General features: G+C 37.9%; 2 protein-coding genes across 3 annotated transcripts in view; one reads left to right on the top strand and one right to left on the bottom strand.

Moving 5' to 3' along the window:
* LOC126856666 (galactose mutarotase-like) overlaps positions 1 to 27,645 on the bottom strand; it is a 138,254-nt gene that overhangs the window by 104,020 nt on the left and 6,589 nt on the right. The gene's annotated exons all lie outside the window — the stretch shown is intronic.
* On the top strand, positions 860 to 26,764 carry LOC126856652 (transcription factor Sox-19b). Its single transcript, XM_050605365.1, has 5 exons — positions 860 to 1,246; positions 4,261 to 4,532; positions 13,827 to 14,021; positions 20,075 to 20,220; positions 24,020 to 26,764. Exons 1-5 carry the CDS (start codon positions 1,242 to 1,244, stop codon positions 24,566 to 24,568), a joined length of 1,167 nt encoding a protein of 388 aa, XP_050461322.1. The 5' UTR covers positions 860 to 1,241; the 3' UTR covers positions 24,569 to 26,764.

Here is a 27,645-nt window from a genome sequence, read left to right as displayed (position 1 = left end):
TTGATACTAGCACCCACCATCCCGCCTTCGTCCCACCTTCTTCATGATCCTTCCTGTCTCCCACCTCTTCATGGGCTGGGTTCGTCTGTGAAAGTGGGGGTGGTGGCAACAGAACAGTTACAGAGCTCTTCTCTCTCTCTTTCTCTTGCTTCCTCCATCTTTCTTTTCATCTTATCGACTTCTACTCTCGATTTAATCTAGATTTACATTTGGGATGCAACTCGAACGCCAAAGAATCTTTTTTTGTAAATTAATAGAGAGTATAAGCAAAATAAGTTTTATAAATTGAATGTCATAGGTAAAAATGCCAAGATAAAATAGTCTAAAAAATTATCAATTTTCATGATGATATTAATAATAGTATCAATGAAATGGATGTGATATCTCCTGTATACGCAACTTCCTACGTTTGCCTTAACAACTTGTTGACTTTTCTCTGCTAGACACAAATCCCGAAGACGTTAACCGATAAAACGAGAAAATGATTTCCAAACACTTGGAGCACGATTATCGCTCAGCGAGAGGGGCTGTTTTCGCGTCCAAGGGATGCCTCGTGGCACCTCGTGATCACACGACGCAGGCCCATCGAGAAAGGTCGGCGCACGAAGCTAAAGAGAGACAAGCCGAGGAACAGACCGACCGTACATGTAACCGACCTTACTGGCCTTTATTGACAATTTTGCCACTCAGGCCAATCAAAATACGAGGACGCTTCCACCGTGCGAGCGACCGCCTCCCAGAATGTACCATTGGCTTATACCAGTCGGTTGCCATGGTCACGAGAACGTGCGTACAAGAGGGGGGTTTCGTGAGCGCCACTGACTCAGATCCGATCCGCGGACCCGTTGGCATTCCAAAACTGACAGCCGCGAGATAAGACCGAACCAGTGCCAGTCTCCGTCTCTTACTGTCGCGATCACCAGAAATTTAGAATCGGCAACCGAAAACGTGTCGCGAGTCTCAACGTCAACAAGACAAAATCGAGTATCAGTATCGTGTCGCGTGTCGCTCGCAATGTACAAGAGAACTGACAGGAGAACTGGGACCAGGTGTGACATGACAGTGAATCAAGGACCCTGATCTGATTATGTGCATGACAAATTAAAGCAGTGCAGTGACCCTTTCCCTCAAATATTGTCGCGTTCACCTTGTGATTAAGTTGTTAAGCTTCGCGAGACGAAAGTCTCAATCACGGCAGCAAAATTGAGCTGGATTTGCACCAACGGGCCGCCGGCCACTTTATGAGGTGAGTTCATGAGAAAAAGGAGCGAGTGAGAGTACGATTAGGATCGGAGACGAATTTTAGAGTTAATATTTCCTTGGATCTTTCACGAAAGTGGCCTAAAAGTGGCCTAAATAGTCACAAAATCACGTGTTTTTCTCCAAAAGAGCTTTGTATGTCAAATTATGAGAGAGAAAATATTTTCAAGCTATGTCTAAGTTTGATTAACAATGATCTTGGTGAGTTGAATAAAACATCTTCCCGGAGATCAAAGAGTGAATTTATTATTTCATTATTTCTTGAGCACAAAATATTGATATTTTTTTTTAAGTAAAAAATATAATATAAAAATATAATATTTGTGTTATGTAATTACACGCGTATAAGTGATAACAGTTTAAACTTGTGAATTGAATAGTGGAAACTGTCATATATTCTTAATCATCAAGAAAAAAATATCTATGTCTATAATTTATAACACTAAGTGATTTTAATACTATTTTAATACTAACTGATTTAAAAATTAATATATACTTTTGGAAATAAAATTCTAAAAATGCATAATGTAAAACTATTGTACACACAAAAATCTTAAAAAAAAAAAAAACACTATTGTAATAATAACGATTTAAATGATAGAAATATCAATAGTAATATCTTTTAATAAAAATTATATATACTCGTATTTTTTTGACGTCTATAAATTATATCCAAACAAAAAAAATTGTTTAGGAAGCATTAAATTAGGCACATTTGTTATGATAAAATGATATATGCTAACAGCTGTTTTGACCATCTCAATTTTGAATTTTAAATTTTTATTATTAATTAATATTGCTATCGATTATAAAATTATATTAATTATATTGTTTTAAATGTCTAACATCTTAAACTTAATTAATTTAAAAAAAAATGAACATAATTTATCGTGTAATTGACTTTAATATTTTGACGTTTAATATTTTTAAAAATATATATCAACACTATATTTAAAATTAATATCATGAAATATATTGACAATTTTATGCAGAATGACTATTTCCAAAATTTAATAACATTTATGCAAGTCAAAGTTTAGATTATGATTTATCTCTTTCTTAGAATTGAAAATTATATTGCTAGCTGTTTCGTGTTAGATAAAGTTTTCATTCATTTTTATTAATCAATTATCTTTAATTAAATCTTTTTTAATTTATCTATAAATAAACGTAAATTTCAAAATACAAAAACAACCGCGCGTGTGATATGCAGCATTCAAGAAACTTTGCTGCAAAATAAATACTATTCGCTTAAATTAAAGGATTAATTCAAGCTTGGAAAATATTATTTACTTTAATTATATCACATTATTTACTTTAATTATATTACAAAGAGTAACTTACAAAAAAAGTTTGATTAAATGACATCTTTCAATAAATTGTAAAATTTCTCATGAATGATAAAATTGTCTGTCGACTTATAAATTGCCGAAATACAAATCTAGTAATTTATGATTGTTCTAAATTTATTCGAATGTTTTGGAATGTGCGAACGGAGCAGGTCTACGCACTCGTGCGTCAAATTTAATACTATTCATCGCACGCGAAAAACAACAAACTCTTTAGATAGTTTACATGCAAAGTTTTTCCGCAAATAAACGCTCTATTGTCAAAATAGGCAATAAATTGCGGCTTGCTGTGCATCCCCGACACTCTATCGGTGACCCGTACCTAAACATTCAATTAGCACTTCCTAATCCCCCGTCGCTTGGGTTGTCAACAGCCATTACTTCCAGCATCTTCTCGGTCTCAGTGAGCTACCCCCAAGAGAAGGACGGAGAAAGAGAGAGAGAGAAAGAGAGGAGTATTCTCAGAGAGCACCCCAAACACCACGATGATGACGGGGTGGGTTGTTCCACCCCTTGCAACTTCGCCTAACCGACGTATCTATTAATCCGTCCTGAATGACACTCGAGGGTGGCATTCGCTCTCTCGTTGTCCCCCTTCCTCCTCCGCACCGGGGGCGACCCGGGCCATACAAAATCGTAACTACCGCTCCCCCTTTAGATCCTCCGACCACTACAAGTTTTTTTTTAACGAACGCTCAAGGAGATTCAACACGATAATTGTATTAGTTCGAGAAGCTAGAATTGTCGGAGTAAGAAGAAGAGAGACAGAGAGAGAGAGAGAGAGAGAGAGAGAGAGAGAGAGAAGAGAAAAAGTGAGGGAGGGAAGTGAGTCGTTTGGCGCACCCTTTGCCGCAGGGATGACGTTTAGAGTAGAGGATGAAGGACGAGAGAACGCACGAAACGTGCCGAGATTGGTTAATGGCTTTGATACGAAGAAAAGGATAAGATTAATTTGCTTATGAATTGCGGAGCAAACGAATAAGCAATTATGTCGCCGATGCTGCGAGAAAAGGGCCCGCGCTCGTCTCGCTCGACCCCCCACGAAGCGATTTTACGATGATACAGTTGCGGTTCACTTGATCGAGAATTCGCTGGCTCTCGCTGGCTCTAACTTGCTCGCATGAAAGAAAGCAAGAAAATGAGAAAGTGACGTGTGTGCACATGTGTCGCTTGCTGATATGATAATTATCGTGAAAGATGTATATTTCTTGCTACCTAAAGTAGAATTTAAAAAACAGAAAGATTATGAAAATTTATTTGACATTAACCCATTACGAGATAGTAAACATTTTTTATCAGTAATAAAATTAACGAGACACAACATTTAGAATTTGTCTGAAAAATTTCGAACATAAATGTTAACTACAAACATAAAAAAAAGAAATAATATTTAAATTAACATCTAATACATCTAATAATAATTATATATAATAATACCAATTATTTTTTGACGTGTAAAAAAAATGTTAAACGTCAACCGTTCATTATTCTCGATAAAAGAGATTTTAAAATAAAGGCCACTTAGTGACAGCTTCGGATTATTCTCTCCGACCTTAACCGAACATTCTTAAGCCCCGCGGGATTAATGCGTGATGCCCTGGATTGACCGGGCTAACAGGGGTCACTAATTGGTAGCTGCCTTTAATTACAGAGCCGGCGGCAACATGTGCGACGGCTCCTTCACGGAGACCCTGCGTAGTATGCAGGGCATGACGGGAGCATCGCCACCGGGTGGTGCCGGTGTCGGTGTCGGTCCTATGGGGGTCGGCCTCAACAGCCCGCTCGGCCCGGGTGGCAAGAAAGTGCAAGTCGAGCACATTAAACGGCCCATGAACGCCTTCATGGTCTGGTCACGGCTACAGCGACGGAAGATTGCTCAAGAAAATCCCAAGATGCACAACAGCGAGATCTCCAAACGGCTCGGTAAGCAAACGTTAGATTTTTATATTTTATATTAAAATTCACAGTTGGAAATTTTTTTTTTTTTTTTTTTGTTAAAAAATATATTAAAATTTTTGTCAAATATCTATGTGTTAATTTGAAAATATGTTGATTATGTTGTTTACCATTAAAAATAAGTTTTACACAAAATTTATTCCAATTTATTATGAAATTTGCATTTATTTTGTGTTGAAATATTTACATACTGTTGAAATCTTTCGATTTACATTATGTATTAGTGTCATCATTTAACATATTCATATTATGTTAAATCTCAGACAACCAACACAAAAATTTGTGGAATGTTTGGAATTGTTTGGGACATTCGATGTATGTTAAATTTAAAAAAATTTTTCAACTGTGTGTTTATCGTTCTATTTTCATGAATGCTCCTCAAGTAAATTATATCTTTCAAAATTTGTCATCTACATTCATTTCTATAATCTTTTAAAGTTAAAAAAATCAAATTTCCAATTAATAAAATTTGCAGTTTTACAAATTTGAATTTTTCGAAAATTTATTCTACTTTAACTCATAAAAAATTTAAATGCTGATATTTCAAATGCTATCAATTTAAAAAGAAAATTCGAGAAAGATTTTACATTCTAAGATTTTCACAAACTAAAACGTTTTATCTTCAAGAAAATCTTAGATTTTAATATCTTTATTATATCATATTCATCGTCTTCATTATATTCATCGTCTCAATAAATTCTAAGATTAGAAACACAATCTTTTCTTTAGTAAGGACATATTTTTTTAAGATATAATGATGATCGCATATCTATGATCCTTTTGAGAAAACGTTTACTGAGATACAATTTATTCGCGATTTTACAACCCGTCGTATTCTTGACGTATTCTCTTTCGTCATTTATTTTTTTTTTTTATAAACGACTTTGCACACATGTCGCGTGATTTAGCGTCAACGAGAGAGAGAGAGAGATTTCGTTTAGTATTTCTGTTAAATACCTCACAGTCGAGATCAACAAAGGATCTTCCGCAACTCCCTCGAGCTCCTTTATCTGTCATTTTCTCCTCGTCTCGCACCCTCCATCCCCTATTTTTCGTTTCCCCGGCGACGACGAATAAGGGAAGCGTCTCCTCCTCCATTCTCCTCTTTCTCCGCCACCTCCTTCCCCCGGTAAAAATGATGCGCACGCTCGAACCTTCGATGTACCACCCCCTTTCTATTTTCCATCTTCCTACCCTTTCCTCCCCCCTCCATCCTCCCCGCCCGCCCAGCTCATCTTTATTCTCCTACGCTTCTTCCTCCGCGTTTCCTCTTTTGTCGGCGCGACACTTTTCCGTCGTTCTTTCGCCGCCGAGCATATTTTCGGATGATACACTACGTTGCAACACTACGTCGCGAATTTTGTCCTCATTCCTCTCTGCCGCAAAAAAATTCCTACGTATACAAGGCGACACAAAACTCCGCGCTCTCTCTCTCTCTCTCTCTCTCTCTCTCTCTCTCTCTCTCTCTCTCTCTCTCTCTCTTTCTTTCTCAATACGGTGATCGGAATTTAGCGGGCGAGCGTATGAAATGTCACGTTTCGCTTTTTTCCCGGCCACAAAGGTATCTGGAAGAATGTCGTCTTATTTCTCGATTGGTTACATGAATGCCCGGACTGGTCACATAGGGAATTCTAAGGAGGGAAAGATATTGATGTAGTGCAACAAGAAAGACTTCTTCAAAGACTTGTAAAATTTTAAATATTCGCTTCTATTTCGCAAGCAATAGTCTCTTGAAAGTTTTTTTAAATGTTGAATCCTCAGAGTTTTCTGTAACTTTTTGATTTCTAGATTTTCGATAAACTCCATAAATTTTTCAAGCTTTGGAATTTTAATTTCTGCGATTCTTCAAACTTTAATATTGATTTTCATTTAATTTAATTTTGATCTTAATTTTAGTTTTAATTTAATTTTTAATTTTAATTTAATATCCAATTTTAATTTAATTCTCAATTTTAATTTCACACTTAAAATTTGATATCAATGCCATTGTTCCGTTTGACAGTTCTAAAACGATTGACAGAAGCTTCTCTCCTCGGGATAGGCACTTCGTCGGGACGCGAGGGGCTAGAATAATTCCGGTCCAAAAGTGTGATAAAGCGGCCTCCAGTTTTATTGCATCAATTAGTAGATGGCGATTCGCGCGTTTATCTTCGGAGCCGGCAATTCGCCACGTTTCACGACGTTCGGAGAACGTTTAAGGGCGCGCATCCTGAAGGGAATAATGGCAAGAAACGAGAAAGGGGTTCTTTAAAGTGAGTGCTCTGTTGGGAGACGCTTAGAGCTAATCTAGTTATTGCACCTCGCTGTAACGTTTCTGTTGTGCAAGTTGCTCGTCCGAACCTTGCCCCTTTCCCTCTCGTCTTCAAGATTCCACTCGAACAAACGGCTTAAGCGCTTCGAGGATGATGGCAATCTCGATCGAGAAAGATCACGATAGAAAAATGATGTAGAAATAAGATTGAAAATAAGAAATTCATAAAATTATTTTAATCAGAAATTTGAATGATATACTTAATTAATACACTTATTAATATTAATAATACATTATTGTTCTGATAAATATAATAATACATTATTTTCTGATATAGACTATCTAAAAAATAGCAGAAACTATAATATTGAAGCTATTAACGAAAAATTATCGCAAAAATGATCACCTCGAAATCTTTATAATCCTATAATTTCCATCTCACAATTCTACTGACTTTTCTATCATAATTTCGATAGCCTTGTCACAAAAATTGAAATGAGATTTCTCTTTATAGTCTTTCTTTCCCTCTCTTAAAGCCACCTCTGACACAATGTTGCGCCATAAAAAAAAAAAAAAACGTACGTACGCGATGCAAACATCCTCGAGAGAGAGAGAGAGAGAGAGAGAGAGAGAGAGAGAGAGAGAGAGAGAGAGAGAGAGAGAGAGAGAGAGAGAGCTCAACAAAGAGGGCGGAATAGAGGGTGTATAAACACATGAGAGAGAAGAGGGATTTGGAGAAGAGGAGACTCCGGGAGAAGCTTTCATCGTAATGAAGTATTTCTGCCGCTTTTGCCAGTGCCTTGAAGAGGAAAGGCATCAACTTCTTTCGAGCGCGTTAAAAGAACGATCTTGTCTCGGTCTTGCAATCCTCTCGGCAAAAGAATGCCTATCTTATAGTCCTAAAAGACAATCCGGTTTAACTCTTTAAACAACCAACCGTTGGTTCGCGAAAACTATCCGTGACACCAATCTCGAAAAGTAACAGCGATTCGAAAACATTCGAAATAGCATTGCTCCAAATTAGTTTTTACGCTTTAAATAAAAAAAAAAATAATAATAAAATCTATTTTTTTTTATCGCCTTAATAAACCCAAATATTAAGAAAAGGCCTGAATCTCTACTCTATACAATTTACGTATCACTTTTTACGCAGTATTGTAATTTTATTTAATATCAACGTGTAATTTATGAGTAAAATAAACGTCAGAAAAATTAAAAATGCAAAGATTCTTGGAACGATAATGACATTCGAAACGCGATGGCTTTTCGAAAAACAGCTCTTTCAAGATCCGTCAAATACTAATATCGAGAGAAAAGATATTACCGCCACAACTTTCACATAAGTAAATCCGAACCGTTGGCTCGCGGAGGGGAAATAATTCGCCGAGAATCTTCCGACGCTCACCTACAGAATCGCGAGGACAATGACACTCGTTGCGACAAAGGCAATATATATATATATATATATATATATATATATATATATATATATATATATATATATATATATTTATATATATATGTATGTATGTATGTATGTATGTATGTATGTATGTATATGTATATATAAAACGCGTTCAGTTGCACGTACGCGCGCCTCTCGGCGTTTTCTGCCTCCCCTCTCACGGTCATGATTAAAAATGATCGTCCCCGAGCTTGAAGCTTTCCCTTAAAAGCCTCCGTCACTACTTTGAGCCGCCCACCGGTCGCCCTTTGTGTCACAAAGGCCGGGATTCTCTGCCCCACTTCGACACTCATGAGCAAAATCTGTTTGCGCGAGTGAATTCCGCGACGCGAGCTTCGCGCGAAAAAGGATTGGGGAAGATTAAGGAAGGAGAGTGCACGAGTAAAGTACCTTCGCGCAGCTTTGTTTACTTAAAATCTCGAGACACCAATGATCTTTGAATTACAAGCGATTAAGTACGAAGAATCTTTCGCGATCTAAGCTTCTAAGATATAATCGAAGAATAAATCATTGCAAAATTAGGAAATTGCGGATATTGTTTCTTTTTTTTTTTAATTAATTATTTAAATAGATTTTATTTAATAAATTTCACTTCGATAGATTTTTCCTAATCAGAATTTTTTTAATAATTTTTTTTCTTTTTTTTTAATAGACGTTAAGTCCATGACAGCATCTATCGTTGAGATTTATTAAATGTAAAATATTAAAATAATTTTATTATAAAATAATATCGATAAAATAACAGAATTATTATGTATGCTATATAATGAAGAGATAAAATATCGCACGAAATAATATTCTACTCAAATATCTCGCGAAATAATTGTTAACAAACTCGTAAAAAGAGAGGGACACTGTATGAAGTCATGTTTATACTGTGAAGATAAAACAAAACTGCACTACGTTGCGAAAAAGGCCTTGAGTCATCTGTAGCGTGTAATACGTGATGCCTCGGAGGCATCTTCCTAATGGGATACGACGCCGGTAACGAGAATAACGGCGTCATTGTTTCGTGCCGTAAGAAAAGGTAAAAGCTATTAAGCAGCGTGGCACGCGAAGAGGACTCGAGATAGGATCTCCTTTTTAGCCGTGTCGCTTTACTTAACGACGTAATTATACCGTACGCCGGCAAATGAATGTATCTAATGAAAATTTTCGCGCTATTATCGAGAACGTAACGCTCACCCCCATGGATATATTCGCTGTGCCTCTCCACGACGTGAACGAGGATTACGTATAAAACATTATCGCTTTTATACTTAAGGATATTTCAATCAAATATACAAACGTGTATGATAATTATAGGCGAAGGAAAAGATGATTGATATGAAAAATATATTCGAAAACATTGTTACGGGATAGTGTTTACATCGTTTTGCCTCATCTCGGTCATATTTATTTACAATAATAATATTATTCGATATAGAAAAGCACAAACCCAACTCATCCATTAATAATCGTTACGACAAATCTTGCTCTAAAAAAAAAAATCAATTAAATCTTATTTTTTACGTCAATATCTCTTAAAATATATCATCGCGTTATCATTATAATACCATTTTATATAATACACTTATTTTTTTTTTTTTTCATTGTTCTATATTCGTTTCTTTCAAACTAACATCTTTTTAACAGATAATGTTACTAATTAGCAGACTTGTGAGACTTCATTCGCCTATTGTAATGAGCCTCGTTTGTTTGGGCAGTGTATTTTTAACACCGAGCGTATTTTCTCACGTAATCCTGACGACGCAAGTTCGATTTCGGAGCCCCAAGTCGCAAAGCCCCCATCTCCCCCGCCTCATCACCCCCCTTCCCAACAGGAAATGCAGGAAACGTTTTCCAATTTCCACGTTTCATCGTCGGGGACAAGTCCGGGAAGGGTTGGCAGGAAGGGTGGGAGGGAGGGAGGGAGGGAGGGAGGGAGGGAGGGAGGGGAGGGAGGAGGCAGGGTAGCCGATCGATCGGCGGTGCAGTAGCTGCACACTCGCCCCCCTCCTCCCCCCCTCCCCTTCGTCTCCACCATCTTCAACTGTCAATGCTCCGAACGATAACTCTTTCTTGTCTTCCGTGAAAAATTCGATGCGTCCGCGCGAGATGTTATAATAGATTAAATTAGCGAAAAGAAGGAGAAAAAAAAAGAGGAAGAAAAAAAAGAAAGAAAGAAGGAAGGAAAAAGAAAACCGTCTGTATTCCTTTCGCGCGCGAAATACACGCGAAAGAAAGTAATAAACCGCATCCAAGCTCTGGATAATAATCGACGTGGCAATCGACACGTATCCCTCCATCGGTCACCTTCAGCGAGACATTGCTCGTGTCACAGAAACGAGGACGACGCCACGGCCACGACGTCCCCCTCTTTCGTCCTCCCTCTTTCCCGGTCCCACCCTCTCTGATCCCCCCTCCCCGCCCCGTCCTCCTCCATTAATTAACAGGCTTTGTACTTTTAAACGATGTTAAATAAACGGCATTGTCCGTCGACGAAAGGACTGAAAAGCGGGTGCTATTGTGCTTTAAGCTCGCTCCTCATCGTCCTCGTCGTCGTCGTCGTCGTCGTCCTCGGCGCCGTCATCGTCAACCCCTCCTCCCTCCCCAGAAAGAAGGAAAGAGAAAACGAAGGAGTATTGCCCGCGAACGCCAACTTACTAATACCATCAGTACTTGGAAGCCTTTGTTCTAAACAAATACGTCGAAACCCGCCGCCACCCTCCTCCTCCTCCCTCCACCCTCCCCGCCCGCCCGCCATTTCCCTCCCTTGTTCGACCGTGCCACCTGCCTTTCAGACGGGAAAACCGTGTATCGATTGGATAAGCCGTAATATAAATGGAGAGCACACAGGGCTACCCCTTTTGCGCGCCGACCGGAAGTCGCCTCGGCTTTTCGATTCCGAAGGGAAATTCACGCGGTTCGCGTGAGTCGTCAATTTAGACCGCTATTTCTCAAACGACGGAAACTCTCGGCAATGTTTTCATATCGAGCGATAAAGAGGACTTTATCTCTAAAGTAAATGGATGGATAAAAAATATTCCTTAAGAAGGAGAAAAGATTTGCGGAATAAGGTTTTCACCCTTGTATTAACACGGACGCACCGGCTTCCTCAGATGGTTTGATTTAAATAAGAAAATGTTGAATCTGCCGCGCAAACAATATACATTTCTAGAATTAATTAAGTCGAGAGAGTTTTTCTTTCTTTTTTTTTTTATCGGGAACAGCTTCGCGTTATCAGCTTGCTATTGTCTCGGAAGATTCTCCAACTCATTCAGCGCTTGTCAATACCTTTTCTTTGGGGTTCATTGTGCGCCATCACGCATCCGTATTGTCCAATAGTGCTGTTGTTGCTGTTGATAGCAGGCAGTAACAACGGGAAAAACAAGGGATCCGTACGGCTCGCTGCGAATTCCCGGCTTCCGACGTTCTTATCAGCTTTTATCGCGGGCTCCAAATCCTCCTCCCTTCTCTCAACTATTCTTTTCTTTTTTTTTTTTAATTGCAGGATAATTCTCTGGGTAAGAGTAATGTCGATTATATACGTAAGGGGACGTTAAAAATTATATTTACGAATTTTTATTTAAATCATATTTAAGTATTTAAAAAAAAAAATTTCATCCATTGTATTTATCTCTGTGTTTTTCTTTTCTATGAAAATTTTTCTCCCGCTCAAATGAAACCTCGTATCCTGCCGACTGTTCGGAATATTACTCGTGTGCTCTTTCTTCCTTTCTTCTCCCGACGATTTTTTCGCTCCCGGGACTCCACGTCCGGTAATCCTGGTCAAGCCGCATAAAAGGAGAAGAAAAGCTCGGAAGCTATTAAAGCTCTCGTGTGAAGGGCATGAAAAAAGTTACTTTTGATGCCTCTGCGGCCGGCTTAAGCCAAGCAAGTTTCAAGTTGAAACGTCGAATTGAGCCATCGGGCGTTTAACAACAAAAGAAAATTTCATAAAATGTATATATAAAATCTTTAATTCTGAAATAATTCACACCTGCAAATATGTTACATAGTTTATCTCTTCTTTTCTTGAATAAAATTCAATTAAAAATTCAGATTCTTAACTTTAAAATTGACAGGTTAGATACAGTGTTCGAAAAAATTTGTGTCTTCATCAAAAATGTGTCGATTGAAATTTTTGTGTCAAATATTTAACATATTTATGTGTTAATTTTACATATTGCTATTGTGTTAACTGAACTCAAATGTTAAATTATTATAACAATTAAAAAAAGTGTAAAAATAACACAATTCTGCATATGTCTTTAATTTTTAATATATATATATATATATGTTTTGTATTATTAATGAAAGAATTTATCTGTCAAAATATACAGAAAAAAAATATTGATTTTAAATATTGTACATATAATAGGAGTGAGACTGTCAATAATTTTTTTTTCTTAGTTAATTTTATCAATTATGTTAATTTAACACAAAATTCCTATCAAATTACTATGAAGCTTGCATTCATTTTGTGTTGAAATATTAAAATGTAGTATAATAAATTAAAATAATATATATAAAATTAATATGTAATATGAATGTGATACAACATATCCGCATTATGTTAAATTAAGACGCGCGAAAATTTGTGCGGGCCGTTTCAGGCATGCGATATACGTCAAATCTAAGCCAAATTTTCCACACCGCGTGTCTCTTTCGGGATCATCTCGCGACACATTGAAATCCCAGCGAAATCAATCTCCGGTAAACGCGAGCTTCGCGGCGTCGCGACGCCGACGTCTCGCTGCGGCGGCCATTGTTGGCGGCGTCGCGGGTGCAAACCCCGGGGGTTTGCGCCCGCATTGTGCCCCCCCCCCCCCCCCCGGCGCCAGGGGGGTCGGTGTGTGTCGCGCACCTCGCCACCAGCAAGGTTCCGTTTCCAGAATACCGGGGCTTCGCGCTTTGTGCGCGCCTCGGCGGCCGCCGACAACAAGTGGTAATTAATTTTGCGCAAAACAATCAGCCCGCTGGCTGGGTGGGGGGGGGGAGGAGGAGGAGGAGGGAGAGGAGCGAAGGGGTTAAAAAGCGATTCCCGTCCAATGAATCCCTCCGAGAGCGTTTAAATGCGAATCGAAAAGCCGCAACGCGTATGACAATTAATCGTATAATTTTAAACTTAGAGTCTTGGATTATATACCTTTTGTCATGTATGTATATGCGAGATGGGTACAGTAATTTTTACCTCTCCCTCTCTTTGCGTTAAACGCGTTAGTCGTTTTTTCATCAGCTTATGAATAACGACAGATAATACAAAAGGAAATACAAAGATAGAGTCTTTGTATTGTCACGAATGGTTTTGCATTCTTATGAATATTTAAATCAAATTGCAGGAATAAAGAATTCTCAAATATTTATACCTTCGAACGACGTTAATTATTATTATTTAATTACCAGATAATTGCGAGAAAGGACATTGTAACATGGAACAAATTATCCAATCGATTAATATTCGAATATGAGAATTTGGAGTTATATTTACGGGACGATCGATCTCTCTCTTCAGCTGTTGTACCTTATCTTATTATTAAACGTAATATGAAAATTGTTGCAGGTGCAGAATGGAAGCTTCTTACGGAAGATGAAAAACGCCCGTTCATCGACCAGGCCAAGAGGTTACGCGCCCAACACATGAAGGAACATCCAGATTACAAGTACAGACCGCGAAGAAAACCCAAGACTCTGCGGAAAGAAGGATATCCTTACAGTATTCCATACCCAAGTGTTCCCATGGACGCTCTTCGAGCCGGTAATTATTTCAATTATTAATTTTATACAAATTATATAACATTATATCACATGTGATTCTAAATGTCAAAAAGTAAATCTTTTTTTTAAGTCGATTAACATTACATTTCCATTAGTAATACATTGTTGGAAAATTTCTTGTGTTTTCTTGTTAAAAAATATGCCGTCAAAATGTTTGTGTTAAATATTCAACACATTCCTATGTTAATCCAACTTATTGATGTTGTGTTAATTAAACACAAATTATTTTTAAAAAATAATATGTGAACATATTTTTCATTTTACACGATAATACATATGTTCCGTACTTATTAGTGACGGGATTTATCTGTCAAAATTTACAGAAAAAAAAATGTTGATTTTATTCTATACATAACACTTTTCCAAGTTAGTTTTAAAATATATATTGATTTTACATCAAATTTATTTCAAATTATTATGAAGTTTGCATTCATCTTATGTTGAAACATCAACGTAATATTAATGTCACCATTTAACATATCCATGTCATACTAAATTAACACAAGAATTTATGTAAACCGTTTGGGACACGCGGTATATGTTAAATCAAACTTTCCAACAATGTATACTACATTTTTATACTAACATTAATAATATTATCAATCTCACATATCACACCCATCTCGCTGAGAGTATTTACCTCTTTTAAACGAATGGAAAAAAAATCGACCTTTCCAACGGCTTTGACGGGAATCACCTCGTTGCACCGCAATGCAGCGAAGTGGCGCGTGGAAATGTTGTTGCAAATATTGCACCTCGCAGTTGCGTAAACACTCGTGCCCAACACTTGCGACTACCCGACTGACGTCACGTCACGTCTGGTTAGTTTATTGTGACAATTGAGCGGGCTTAATGGAAGCGAGTTCCCGGGCAAAAGCCGCGTACGAAGAACACGGAAAATGCGCGCGGTACGCTACCAATTTGTTTTAATTAACACGCGACGGAAAAGCCGAATGCATTATGCGCGATGAACGCGGCGCGATTTGTGATTTAATTATTTGCAATCTTTCTTTGACAGCCGCTGCAACAAAGGCGATAGCGCGCCGGACGCGATTGTCTGGCATTGCGGTGCCAATAATACGTGTATATTTTTCGCGTCAAACAAAACTCGTCTCATCCACTTATTTATTTGTTGCCGAAAATGCGTATGGATAATTGCATTGTTAAAAGTAACGAGTGTAAACAAGATATTTTATACGAACATCAGCAATTCGTTTTTCGAAGCGCAGAATTTGTCCTGTCAATTGATACTTGGATCGTATTACTATATTGTAATTATTTAAAATACCGTAACGCTCACATTAATTAATCGTTACCGTCATCGTTGATTTATCTCTCAAATTATATAACTGCGTTACATTATCGCTTTAATTACTGCACGTTTAATTACGAATTAAATCATACTTGTGTAATTGAAATCATTTCCATCCGTGATTACTATTCCGACTCGAGATTGTTGTTACTTCTAAATAACATACATATACACACTCAGAGCACGTTTCAGAAGATTTATATGTAGATTTACAAGCGTCTTTTCTCTCTCTCTCTCTCTCTCTCTCTCTCTCTCTCTCTCTCTTCTTGATAGATTTGAACCGCTTTTATAACGCGTCGTTTTTATTATCACAATTCCCTCTTGCTGCTATTATATTTTTAATATGAATACGATAGAGCATTCGAATATTTATGTCGCATTATATATTACGCGGCCGTATTCACCTTGTAATTTATCGTCGTCATGTAATTCGTGTCCGCGTGAAGTGTAGGCGTGAATTCTACGGATACCTTTCGAGAAATTATTAATTCCGGCAATGGTGATGTCGCGATTAAGGCCGGAATTTATCCCCCGACGCCCACGCGATCTCGCCGCAAAAAAAAAAGCGATCGGTAATCTCCGATTTATCGGACGTGGAGCCTCTCTCTCTCTCTCTCTCTCTCTCTCTCTCCTACTTCCCATTTATATCTTCTCCTCTCGTGACCTTCTCCCTGCACATTTCTATTCAAGCTCGGATTGAAACTCCCTGCATCGTTTAGATTATCTCGAACAGGAAACATACAAAATGATTCGCACTTTTAGAATACGAATCTGGAGAAGAAAGATACGAAATTTTACCGCGTCAGAGTGATAAAAAAAAGTAAATCATTCGAATCTTTTTAAATTAAAACTGTGTTTCTACATTGTTGGAAGATTTATTTTTATTTTCTTGTTACTTCTTTTTTATTAATTATTTATTTTCCTGTCATTTATTAATTATTTATTGATGTGTTATTTAATTTATTATTTATTAATTTGTTTTTCTGTTAAAAAATATGCATGGTTAAATATTTAAGACATTTATGTAATAATTCAACATATCGCTAGTGTATTAATTGAACTCAAATTATTAACATAACTGAAAAAAGTATGAAAATAACACACAGTGCACATATTTTTAATAAATATGTTTTGTATTATTTGTGACGGAATTTATCTGTCAAAATTTACAGAAAAAACATGATGATTTTATTCTACAATAAGCGTGAGAGTGACTAACAAATAGTTAATAACTTTTTTCCTAAATTAATTTTATTATTAAAGATATGTTGATTTGACATAAAATTTATTTCAAATTACTATGCAGTCTGTATCCATTTTGTATTACTTACATAATATTAGGGTCACGATTTCGACATATCCATATTATGTTAAATTAATACAAAAATTTGTGTCGACCCCGCTTGAGACATGCAATGTTAAAAGGACCAAATTTTTCAATCTATTATCATGGAAATCATTATCTCATTGTCAACATTTTTTATGTTTGTGTATAGCACATCCATTATGTTATTGTATCTCTATTGTATTGTATCATCATGGGTATCTTTGCTGAATCGATATTTGCCACAATAGTCATTCCTTCAGGCAAAAACACCTTTTTATTCTTTTATTTAAAAAAAACTATTTCCTCACTTTCTTATCTTTTGCCTCTCTCTCTCTCTCTCTCTCTCTAAAAAGATTATCTTCTCTGATTTCCTCTTTTGAAATGACCCAGCGGTCATTTTCAGTACATTTTCCGAACATTTCTGCTACCTCTCGACCGGTGGCACGTGCATAAGACAAGCGCGTGGGTGGTTGGGATAAATTACCGGCTTAAATTTCCGCTGCGGCACGAGACTGCCTGTTCCTAAGGATCCAATTTAAAGACGAGCTTCAAGCGCAAAATCGGGGACAACGCGCGTAATCGCTAATTATCATGTTAATTCGAAATCACGACTTACAATACTTGTATCATTAACGTCTCTCAGCTGATGCGATAAATTACACTCATCATAATCCCGTAACTTTCGAAAATAAATTAAGCCAATAAAGTTGTTGATTAAGTATGAAGTTGATTAAGTAAAAATATGAATTTAAACAGTTCCAAAAAAAAAAAATAAAATAATTAAAATAAAACGAGACGACTTAGTTTTTTTTACGACATGTATTGATAATTAATTCGCGCGAGAGAGATTGCAAAATTTATGAAGAGAAGGAAATGCAAAGTATATTCCCCTAAAATCTTTTGTCACCGGATATACGTATGTACACCACGGGGGTGATTGTCCTTTTTTCAACTAGTGACAGATTTACGATCGCGGGTATCTCCGTGAAGTCGTGCGCTTTCAGCCCCTCCTCCTCCTCCTTCTCCCCCCCCCCTCCCTCACCCCGGGGCGTGACTGCTGAGTCGCGTGGACTTTCGCATAATAATACTGCAGAAGCTTAAGACAATTCGATAAATAATGAACCCGCGACATGTTTATGCGCTCGCGTGCCTGCGTCCAATGAATTCACGAGCGATCCGCAAAGGTACGGTCCTACAGCGCCCGAGGGAATTATTCGAGGATTTATTCCAGCGCGTCTCCCCCCCCCCACATTCCCCTCTTCCGTTTTACCGCCGTGCACGATGTCAAGTCAATCTACAACGATAAAGCGTGCTCCAATTAGGAGAAACAAAATTTTCTCAAGCTTCAAGTTGCATAAAATTTCATAGTTTTTTTATTTCTTCCATTGATTTTCAAAATTCTAATTTTTCTTTAATAATTTAAAAAAAAAAAAATTAAATAATATTTTCGCATCAATTCCAATTTTATTTGTAATATGATGAAAAATGGGGAAACATATATGGAGTAATTATTGTGTATTATTTTTCCAATAAATGCAAAGATAGTACAGTCACATAATGCCTTATCTATTTTTCATTCCAATCTTACGAGTATGTGAAAGACAAACGTAAACCATTCGCGAATTTCGAAACGCGAAGAGCGAGATGCGCTGAACGGAGAAAACGACGTCGCACGGTAGAATCTTTTGTGTTTGCATTTGAATTATTATGCGACGCGGGAGAATTGCGACAGACGGTCACGACGCGCGTAAAATATTTAGACTTAGTAATCAGGTTGCGTCTCTCCCTCCTGCGCGCCTTCGTCCGGCATGGAAATTCAAAATTACGTAATCCGGTACGAGGTGCGAAACAATGAGGACAATAGCCAACCCAGGAACGGCAAACAAATCTCTGCAAACCGAGGGGACTCGCGCGTAGTACCAAGAGCCCGATTCATCGAACATCTGTTCATGAATTTCTGCCCGGCGAAAAAAGATAAATCAAAATCGACAGACGCTGTAAATAAACTCTACCATGTCCGATTAACTCTAATTGAATCGATGGCAAAAGCTCCATACAAAAAAATCCCATAATCCCGTTTCAACGAAGTTACTATAAAACAGTTACCTGTCATCTAATCAGCTGATATTTTATATCAGTGTAAAAAGAGTTAGAATATATTATCGGGAAACAATATATTTATATTATTATCCAAAATATCTAAGTTAAATGTTAGAACATAGCTTTGAAATTAATATATATCTGCTTATAAATATAAATTTACAATTTATAAAAATAATTTGTGTAATATAAAAAATATATAAAAATATATAAAATAAATGAAGTATAAAATATAAAATATATAAAATATATAAAATACATAAAATATATAAAGTATATAAAATAAATAAAAATAAATAAATATGTAAAAATAAATAAAGCTATAAAAATATAGAAAAAAATATATTTGATTCACTTTTCAATAAGTGCTGCTTCTTAAAGTACGATGAATCGGGAATCCCGATAAATATTTTACGCGATTTTTTCACGATCAGAATCGAGTAGCATCTCGACTGCCGAAACACTCGTCTCGCCTTTGGTGAGATCTTCGGGCATCATTGGCAATCATAAATCTCCGAGAACTCAACGCCAATCATCCTCCTTTGGGCTAGCTGAAACGAGGCGAATGAGCAACGTCTCCCGGTCGCTATCGTCCTCATTCAACAATGGGGCTTCGTCGAAGGTTTTGTCGATGATCGATAAGCCACCCAGTACACGTTCTCATCTCTCTCCTTCTCCCTCTCTTTCTAAATGAACGGCAAAACATGCGAAACGGTATAAAAAAAGAGACAGAGTCGCGTTAGATAGAGAACCGGATATCAATCTTCACCGAAAATAGCCGTTCATCATTAGTGGTCATTGTCGAAAGGCAAAAGAAAACGCGATTCTTATCCCGAAGCAAAAGTAACCGCTCACTATTTCCTAAACCAACATCTCTATCTCTTATTTTGTTTCTCGATATTTCCGATTGATGAAACTACAATTTAAAACATCGTAATATCTACGTGTCAAAAACGTGGATACTTTAATTTCCCCATCGTATCTCGCTTCAATAGTTCAATAGCCCATCCGTCAAGAAAAAATGACAGATATTGGGACAGCCTATTGGGACAGCCAACTCATGACTAACCGTAAAAATATATTTCCACTCTAACACTCTTAGCCTTACATTTTAATTAACAATCTCCCGCAGAATCACAAAACACACTCGCGCCACAAAATATAACAATTATTCCCGTATTGTCGATGTTACGTAAGTGCAACTCGCGCACAATTAATATATCACGCGAATAAATCGATGGCCCCACAAATTACCGTGTTATTTATCCATATCGGCGTGTTGTTAATGTTATAGGGATGGCCGGTAGCATGGGACAAGCTGGGATGGGCACCTATTACGGCCCTGCTTACGGTTCCCTCTCTGCGGCCAGCATGGCTGCGGCCGCCGCAGCGGCAGCACAACAATCGGCGGCCATGTCTGGTCTTGGAGCACCTGCTCAGGTAAGTCGATAATTCTTTTATGTGATATCAATATATGTGTAGGTGCGAGGCGCTCCAAGGTTCATATTACGGACACGGGATAGTTGCACCAATGAATGACCGGTTAAGTTTCTTTGACGCTCGCGCGAATTATTCATTGATCCATTGTTGTTTCAATGTAATATAATTGTTTCATTATCGATATTGATTTTATTACAAAAGGTACAGGCGTAAAGATTTTTCGATAAATTCATTTATCGATGTTCCTACTTTAGTTGCGAGGCTGGCAATACCGGTAATTTTCTGGACTAAATAATCTCAGAGGAATATGTACTTTAAATATATTTTTTAAAAGCGCGGGTTGTCACATGACTTTTTAATCTTTTGAGAAAAAGGGCAGTGTAAAAGTTTCTTTAATTAAAAAATTGCTTGACAAAAATAACTATTAACATAAAGTCAATTTGTATAAAAATACTGAACCCTCTAAGAGAGAGAGAGAGAGAGAGGGAGAGGGAGAGAGAGAGAGAGAGAGAGAGAGAGAGAGAGAGAGAAAGAGAGAGAATTAGCGAGTAATCTTGATCGAGATGTTTCTATTTCAACAGCAGCGTTAATCCGCCGACATTTTACAACGCCACAAAGTCACAATCACAAATCCATTTATCTTCGAGACAATTGGCGACTGGACGTATCGAGTCCGCGAGACAGATCGTCGGACCGCGTAAATAAAGCGAAAGTAGAAGAAAAGGGGAGAGATGAATTGCGCGAGAGAGAGAAAGAGAGAGAGAGAGGAAGAGTCGATCTGTGGAAGGAGGAGGAAGAGGTGGAGGAGGAAGGATGAGGGTGGAAGAACGGAAGGTGGAGCAGGAGAGAGGATGAGTGTAGGTACGTTTCATTCGTTGTCGCAACAAAGGGGCCCCCGGGTGGCTTCGCAAACAGAAACCGGAGACCGTGGTCTGTGTATGAATTTCCGCAGCTGGCTACGGGGAGACAAACAGATAGCTAGTTATTTCTGCATTCACTGGCTGAATGGCCGACGCGTCTGGAACGACGCACCGGCGCGATACAAGCGACCATTATTGGCGAACAGCACAACGACGAGCGTGGCACGCTCGAAGAATTCCAACGTTATCTTCATGTCCGGCCGGAGTTTGAGCTCTTCCTCTCGTGCCGGCTCATCAGCATCGGAAGCGCAATCAGCGGTCGCGAAGGAATTTGATTGCGGGAGAGAAAAAAGAATCGCGAACTCTCGACGCGATCAAACCGAGACCACAGTTTCCGGAAGAGAGATTTAAAGACCAGAGGTATTGATAGTTTCCATAAAGATGTATTTTCTTTTCAAGTTGCTACATTCACATTTTTTTAACTATCTTTTGAATAGAAAAATCAGTTTAGAAGACACTGTAAAAAGAATTGACTGAAATTTCAAATCTGCAGCTTTTTTGCAGACACACTGTTTGCAAAATATCTGAATTTTCAGACAGAATGCTGCCTGAATTTTCCAACGTACTCTCCTGAATTTTCAGAAAATAATTCTGATAATTAAAACAGATTGTCTCAAATTGAAACCTAAAAATTCAGACAAAAATGTGTCTGAATAATTAATAAAATTTTAGAAAATTTTTTACAGTATACAGAATCTTTTTTTTAAATTTGATTTGACGGATAAATCTTCCTTCAGTGTTATAATCACCAATGTAACAAGAGAAAGAGATGGTTGGTTAAAGCCTCATAAAATATATCAATTTTCTTATCATACATTACATTATAAATATTTTTTTAAATTTAAACACATTTTTATTTGAATTTTTAGATCCGGATACTCGAAAGAAATTTCAATCTGTTTGAATCAGCAAAGTCGTTTCTCTCAAAGTTCAGAATAGTGTGTCTGAAAATTGAAGTATGTCTGAAAATACAGACAGTGTCTGAAAATTGAATTGTCTGAAAATACATATAATTGTCTGAAAATTGTGGATGTCTGAACACATAGTGTTTGAAAATTGAAGTATTTGAAAATACAGACAGCACTTGGTCTAAAAATTCAGACAGTGTATCTGTACAAAAATTGCAGACACATTTTGTGAAGCTTCAGTCAATTTTACAGTGTTTGTAACAAATAAATCTTACGTCTCTACCGATAGATCGATGACGAGAATGGCTCGAACATCTCATTGCACACTCTCATAAATTCTCTCTCTCTGTCTCTCTTTCTCTCTCTCGGAAGTAGCGAGTTCTTACAAAATGTTGAAGCGTCTGAAATATCGAGGGCCGCGACACAATATGCGGCGATGTGAGGGAGTTGACTCTCTCGTTTCTCTATGCTCTCTCCCACCGCTTCGAGGCCATTTGGAAAATAAAGTGCGCTCATTCTCTTTCGCTCTCGACTTCGACGACACATGGCGCGAAAGGAGAATGCCGGTCTTTTGTGAGCGAAAACAGAGGCGAACGGTATACGGTGTCATTGTCCTCTTTAGCAGCGACATCGCGCTGGATAATTAAGTCTCCTAGAACGACGGCGTAGATGAAGACGGGGATAAACTATCGCGATAATGACGAGGGTAGACATATCCCAAAGTAACGAACATTTAATACGATGTCAATGTAAATTGCACAGTTATACACACACACACACGCACAATAACGATATTTTTGGCTTTGTATATTATATGTTGTATTTTTAATAATGTCCATTAAAAAAATTGGATAAATCTTGATGAATAATTAAATCGAAAAATTTGTCTTACTCAGTGAATTTATATAAATAGATATTCATAATTTTGTCTAATAAAATTTCTCATAATCATTTCAAATTTAAAAATTTGAATATTGATGAGAAAAATTACTTCGGGTTTCAAGTTATTTTACTCCAATATCCCTAAAGCAGTAAAAAATCAATTTAAAATTCAATCCTCGATTAGACCGTGTATGGAATTATTATCTCGCACAAAATATGTAGACGTCAGTCATTTAAGAATTAAAATGTGATAATCGTCGACCTCATCGCGATCTCGGATGAATTTTCACGCGAATATCTCTAAAGTCGCGGTCAGAAGAAATTTTTTAATTTCCGGACACACCGTTGCGATTCTCGCGGATCGAGGAAAGGAGAGAAGGAGGAAAAGGGGGATTTGGAGGCGAGAGAAACCGAGCGCTGTAATCAATTGGTCGTAGCGGGCGGGAGAAGGACTTAGCATCGCTAAGACTGGATGTAAATCATCTGGACAAAGCCGCTTAACGATCCGACAAAGGATCCCGCGCGGTCCTTCCTTCGGTCACGAATTATAGAATCGGCAATACGCGCGCTATTCCCTCTCTCTCTCCTTCTCTCTCTTGCCCTTCTCCTTTTTTTTTTTCAACACCGGTCATCTCACCGGGGCCAGTCGTCCCCTTCTCAACTCGCGGCAGCCCGGTCATTCGAACGTGCTCGGTCCAACGTGACGAAATTTATGACCGTTGGCACAGCGTTGTCTTCGACATAGAACAAATTTGCAGACCGGGCCCACCGATTTCGCGATTTGCGCGCGCCGACCGAATCAAATGCGTCGGACTCTCGAATTTGTCGCCTGCTTTTCACCCGTCGTATCGTACGTTTTTTCTAATGTCGGGTCCGAAGCCTCGAGATGCGAAGCTCAGCGGAGACTAGAATACAATGGGATTCACGGATTTCTCTAGATTTTATTGGGACTTTCGATGTCTCTTGCGAGAGTTTTTGCTAATAAATTTAAAAGAATTTTCTTCTTCCAAATATATATTCAAGTCAAAATATGAAGACCTATAACATTACTATATTCGCGAAATTAGACGTTTCCACGTTTTGTTGCAGGTGGTGAGCTCGATGGACGCTATGAAGTACTCCATGGAAGCTGACAAGTATCGCGCCGCCTACATGCCGCCCAGCACCCTGGCGATGAGTATGTATCCGGATACCAAGTACCTGGACTCCAATCCCAAGACCTATTTGGATCGAAGCTACCTGGACTCGGCGAAGGCGTACTTCGAACAGTCGAAACTCTATATGGATCAAAAACCGGCCATCGCTGATTACAATCGATCGAGTTACGAGCCCAACAAGCTCTACGAGGAATCCAGCCCGGGTAGCGTCGTCGGTGGGAACGGACCCGCGAGATCGCCAGCCGCCGAGTCGCCGGACACGAGCAAGCAACACGAGAGGACCGAGCAGGGCTCGTCCAGCGCAAGCTCGACGTCGACGTCATCGGCCGCGAGTCCCGGTGCGACCCTGCCCGCTTACTATCCCGGACCGGTCCAGGCCGGCGGTCTTCTGGGCCCGCAGATGGGCCAGTACGGCGGATACCAGACAGCACCCGCGCCGGGAAACGAATCCTTTCGCCGGCCGTTGACGGTCATCTTCTGACCCGACAGAGCGTAGCTCTGATCTATCCTCGACGAGCAGCTGCTATAACGCCTGACTCGCGACGGCTGGATCGCGACGGCTAACGCAGATTTCGCGAATTTGACGAGGCGAGATGAAGAGGTACTATGAATCGCGCCAATCGGAAAAAAATGTTATCGTCTAAGTCGAAGTCGAGATTTCGATGTAACTTCAAGAGGAACATGGGATCTGGTCTCCCTGTATCGTCCAACGCGGAAACGAGAGTGAAACGTTATGTGAGAGTTATTAGAAAAACTTTATTCTCTTCTCGAAATAAGCTTGCCTTTATTTTACTGGATGGATTTTCGCGATGTCACCATTTCCTCATCATAATAGCTAATCACGGATCTTACCAGACTTGCAATGATGAAATCTTTTTCTGAAGAGTACTCCCAATTTTAGAAGAATTCTCTAATAATCTAAAAGATTCTAGCAATATTAAAGTGAGTTCAGTGCTATTGATAAATGAAGATCTTATGAACCAGTTAAATAAAAGTTGGAGAAGCTGTGAAAGAAGAGTAGGATCATTAATCAAATGAAGAGATATTTAATCTTCAAAAAATCCTCAGAAAACGTTGTTGATTCAACAATCTGACGCCGTTCAAAACGCTCGATCCAGAATTTTATCGAGCGATAAGGAAGAATTAGATCATTTCCCGGTCGGATATAATCGCATCTCGCTTTAGCAGCGAGATTGAAACTGACCAACGGAATGACCAACTGACCTATTCCAAGAAGCAAAGGACGGATTAACGATGATAACGTCGTTACGAATGACAACGAAGACCGGGAGGGGTTTCCGCTGTGTCGTTAACAGACTAGTCTTAACAGAGATCGCGTTGTTAAGAACACACATTGTACATAGTCCCTGTGTAAATAGTGTAGCAAAAACTTGGCTTTTCCGGATATCCGCACGCGAATCCGCTTTCTTACGGTCTCCATCCTCGCGCATGAGCGTAGCTCTCGACGAAGAAAGCAGTACAAATAGAAGATCATGTGCATGCATGATGTCCGAAACCTGTCGCGAGTGGTTCGATCTCGTTGGAACGACGTAAGCATCCTCTTTGTTTTCCTTCTTTTTCAACTCACACAACTGATTACAAAGATATATTCACTCTGTATAATATTAAATAATATTATATAATGTTATATAATATTATATAGCCCAAGCTGAGAGAGTTGTGCGGGTTTGATTAATGATAGGAAAGGTTTCATACCTCTTAGAATCTTAAAAATTACTTTTATAAAGTAATACCTTATGGCTGAGAGATTGAAAGTAAATTTCATCGTCGGTAATTTTTTATTAATTACTAAAAATAAATTGTTAAAAAGGAGTCAATGTCATTAGTTATGTGAGTTGAAAATTTCGATATTTCTCGAATAAAACTTTTTTATATAAAAAATTCTATTTAACTTTTATCTTTTATAAGTGCGTTTTATTTTATTCTCGTGGAGAAATTAATTATTATTGTTGCGTCATAAATGTAGCCTATAAATGTTTATCTGAGATAATAACATTTGAATTAAACGCCGTTTATTTGTGTCGTTTATTTGAGTATCATGTGAGATTCTTCTTGCGCATCGCGATAATAACTCATGGTATCTTCGTTTTATTGAATAATAAGTAATGTTTTCATTGCAATGAACAATGCTAAGAACAATGATGTATCGATAAAAATATATATTTATTATTAATCTTTTCCAGTTAGTTATCTTGCATTGTTTTTCTTTTTCATGGAGATACTGTAAAAACGTCCATTTTATCACGCGCATTTCATGGATTTTTAATTAAAAATAAGTAATTGATATATATATATATATATATATATATATATATATGTATTTTAAAAGAGTAATTAATTATAATTCTTGTTAATTTATTGACTGACAGAAATACGCGATTATATTTCTGTCTTGGTAACTGTTGGTTATTTTCGGTCTATTTTCGCTTTACGGTGTCGATCAAATCGATTTTGCGAGGGGGAAAATAAGCTGCGGAAAATATCTCGTTCTCAAAGAGCGGGACCTTCCTGCTATACGACGTGTAACCTTTGTATTCGTATCGTTACGATGAACCTTAAGCTGTATCGATTATCCGCGTATAATATTACAAGCGACACAAAAAGTAAGCTATAAATATTGTACCGTAAATGAGAAATAAACGTTAAATATTATCCTTCGAAACATGTGTTGACATATTACCCTTCCAATTTCAACATTAATCTCCTTAATAGCGTTTAATGTAATGAATTAATTCAACTTCCTAATCATCTCTGTCAATAATTCTCACGTTAAAAAAGAATCGATTATTTATATTGAGAGAATATCTCGGAATCTTTACAAGAGAAATTTTTTTACACAAGTTGGAATATCGCAAAGAATAGAATCTCGTGCTTACATGCGGGTCGAAAAGATGCTCAGAGTATGCATGAATGAAGAGTTAAAAAGGCTAGATTTTGAAAAGATATATTATTATTCCGCTAAAGAAAAGTTTATCTTAGCGGGAGTCCGATTGAGAGGACGACTAGCTGGTGCAGCCTCGTTTCCATTCCCGACCCATTCGTAATATTTCAAAGAAGAATCTCAGTATTTACCTGGCTGAAAAGCGTAAGGTGTTTTCACGGGTGGTTTCGGGAGGGGGGGAGGGAGGGATCGACCAGCGTGAAGGTGCGAAAGCATAAATGGCTCGAGTTTCCAAACGGCAGCTCACGCGCTTACGATCACAGCTGCCGTTCTTTCTAAGCCGACAATGGGCAACGCAACGGCGTTGGCCGAAGCCTTTTCTCTCTCTTATAGTCTTTTCCAAGCTTCGCCCGAGCGTCGAGTTTCGATACGCATTGTGCATCGAGATGCACAACGGTTGCGATTTATTTTAAAACTAACGCAAATAATTTTGCAGTCTCCAATATAATAAATTCTTAGTTTTTTGATCGCACAAATATACGTATATATTTTTTTTTAATTTGCAATTTGGAAATTTTTAAAAATAATTCAATAAATTCAATAAAGTACTGAAAGATATTTTTTTGAAAAGCACTTATAAACTATCAATTTATTTA

Source organism: Cataglyphis hispanica, chromosome 19, assembly GCF_021464435.1.
Source record: "Cataglyphis hispanica isolate Lineage 1 chromosome 19, ULB_Chis1_1.0, whole genome shotgun sequence".
Lineage (NCBI taxonomy): Eukaryota > Metazoa > Arthropoda > Insecta > Hymenoptera > Formicidae > Cataglyphis > Cataglyphis hispanica.
Note: the sequence above shows the minus strand (reverse complement) of the source record. Positions and strands in the feature narration are given on the sequence as shown.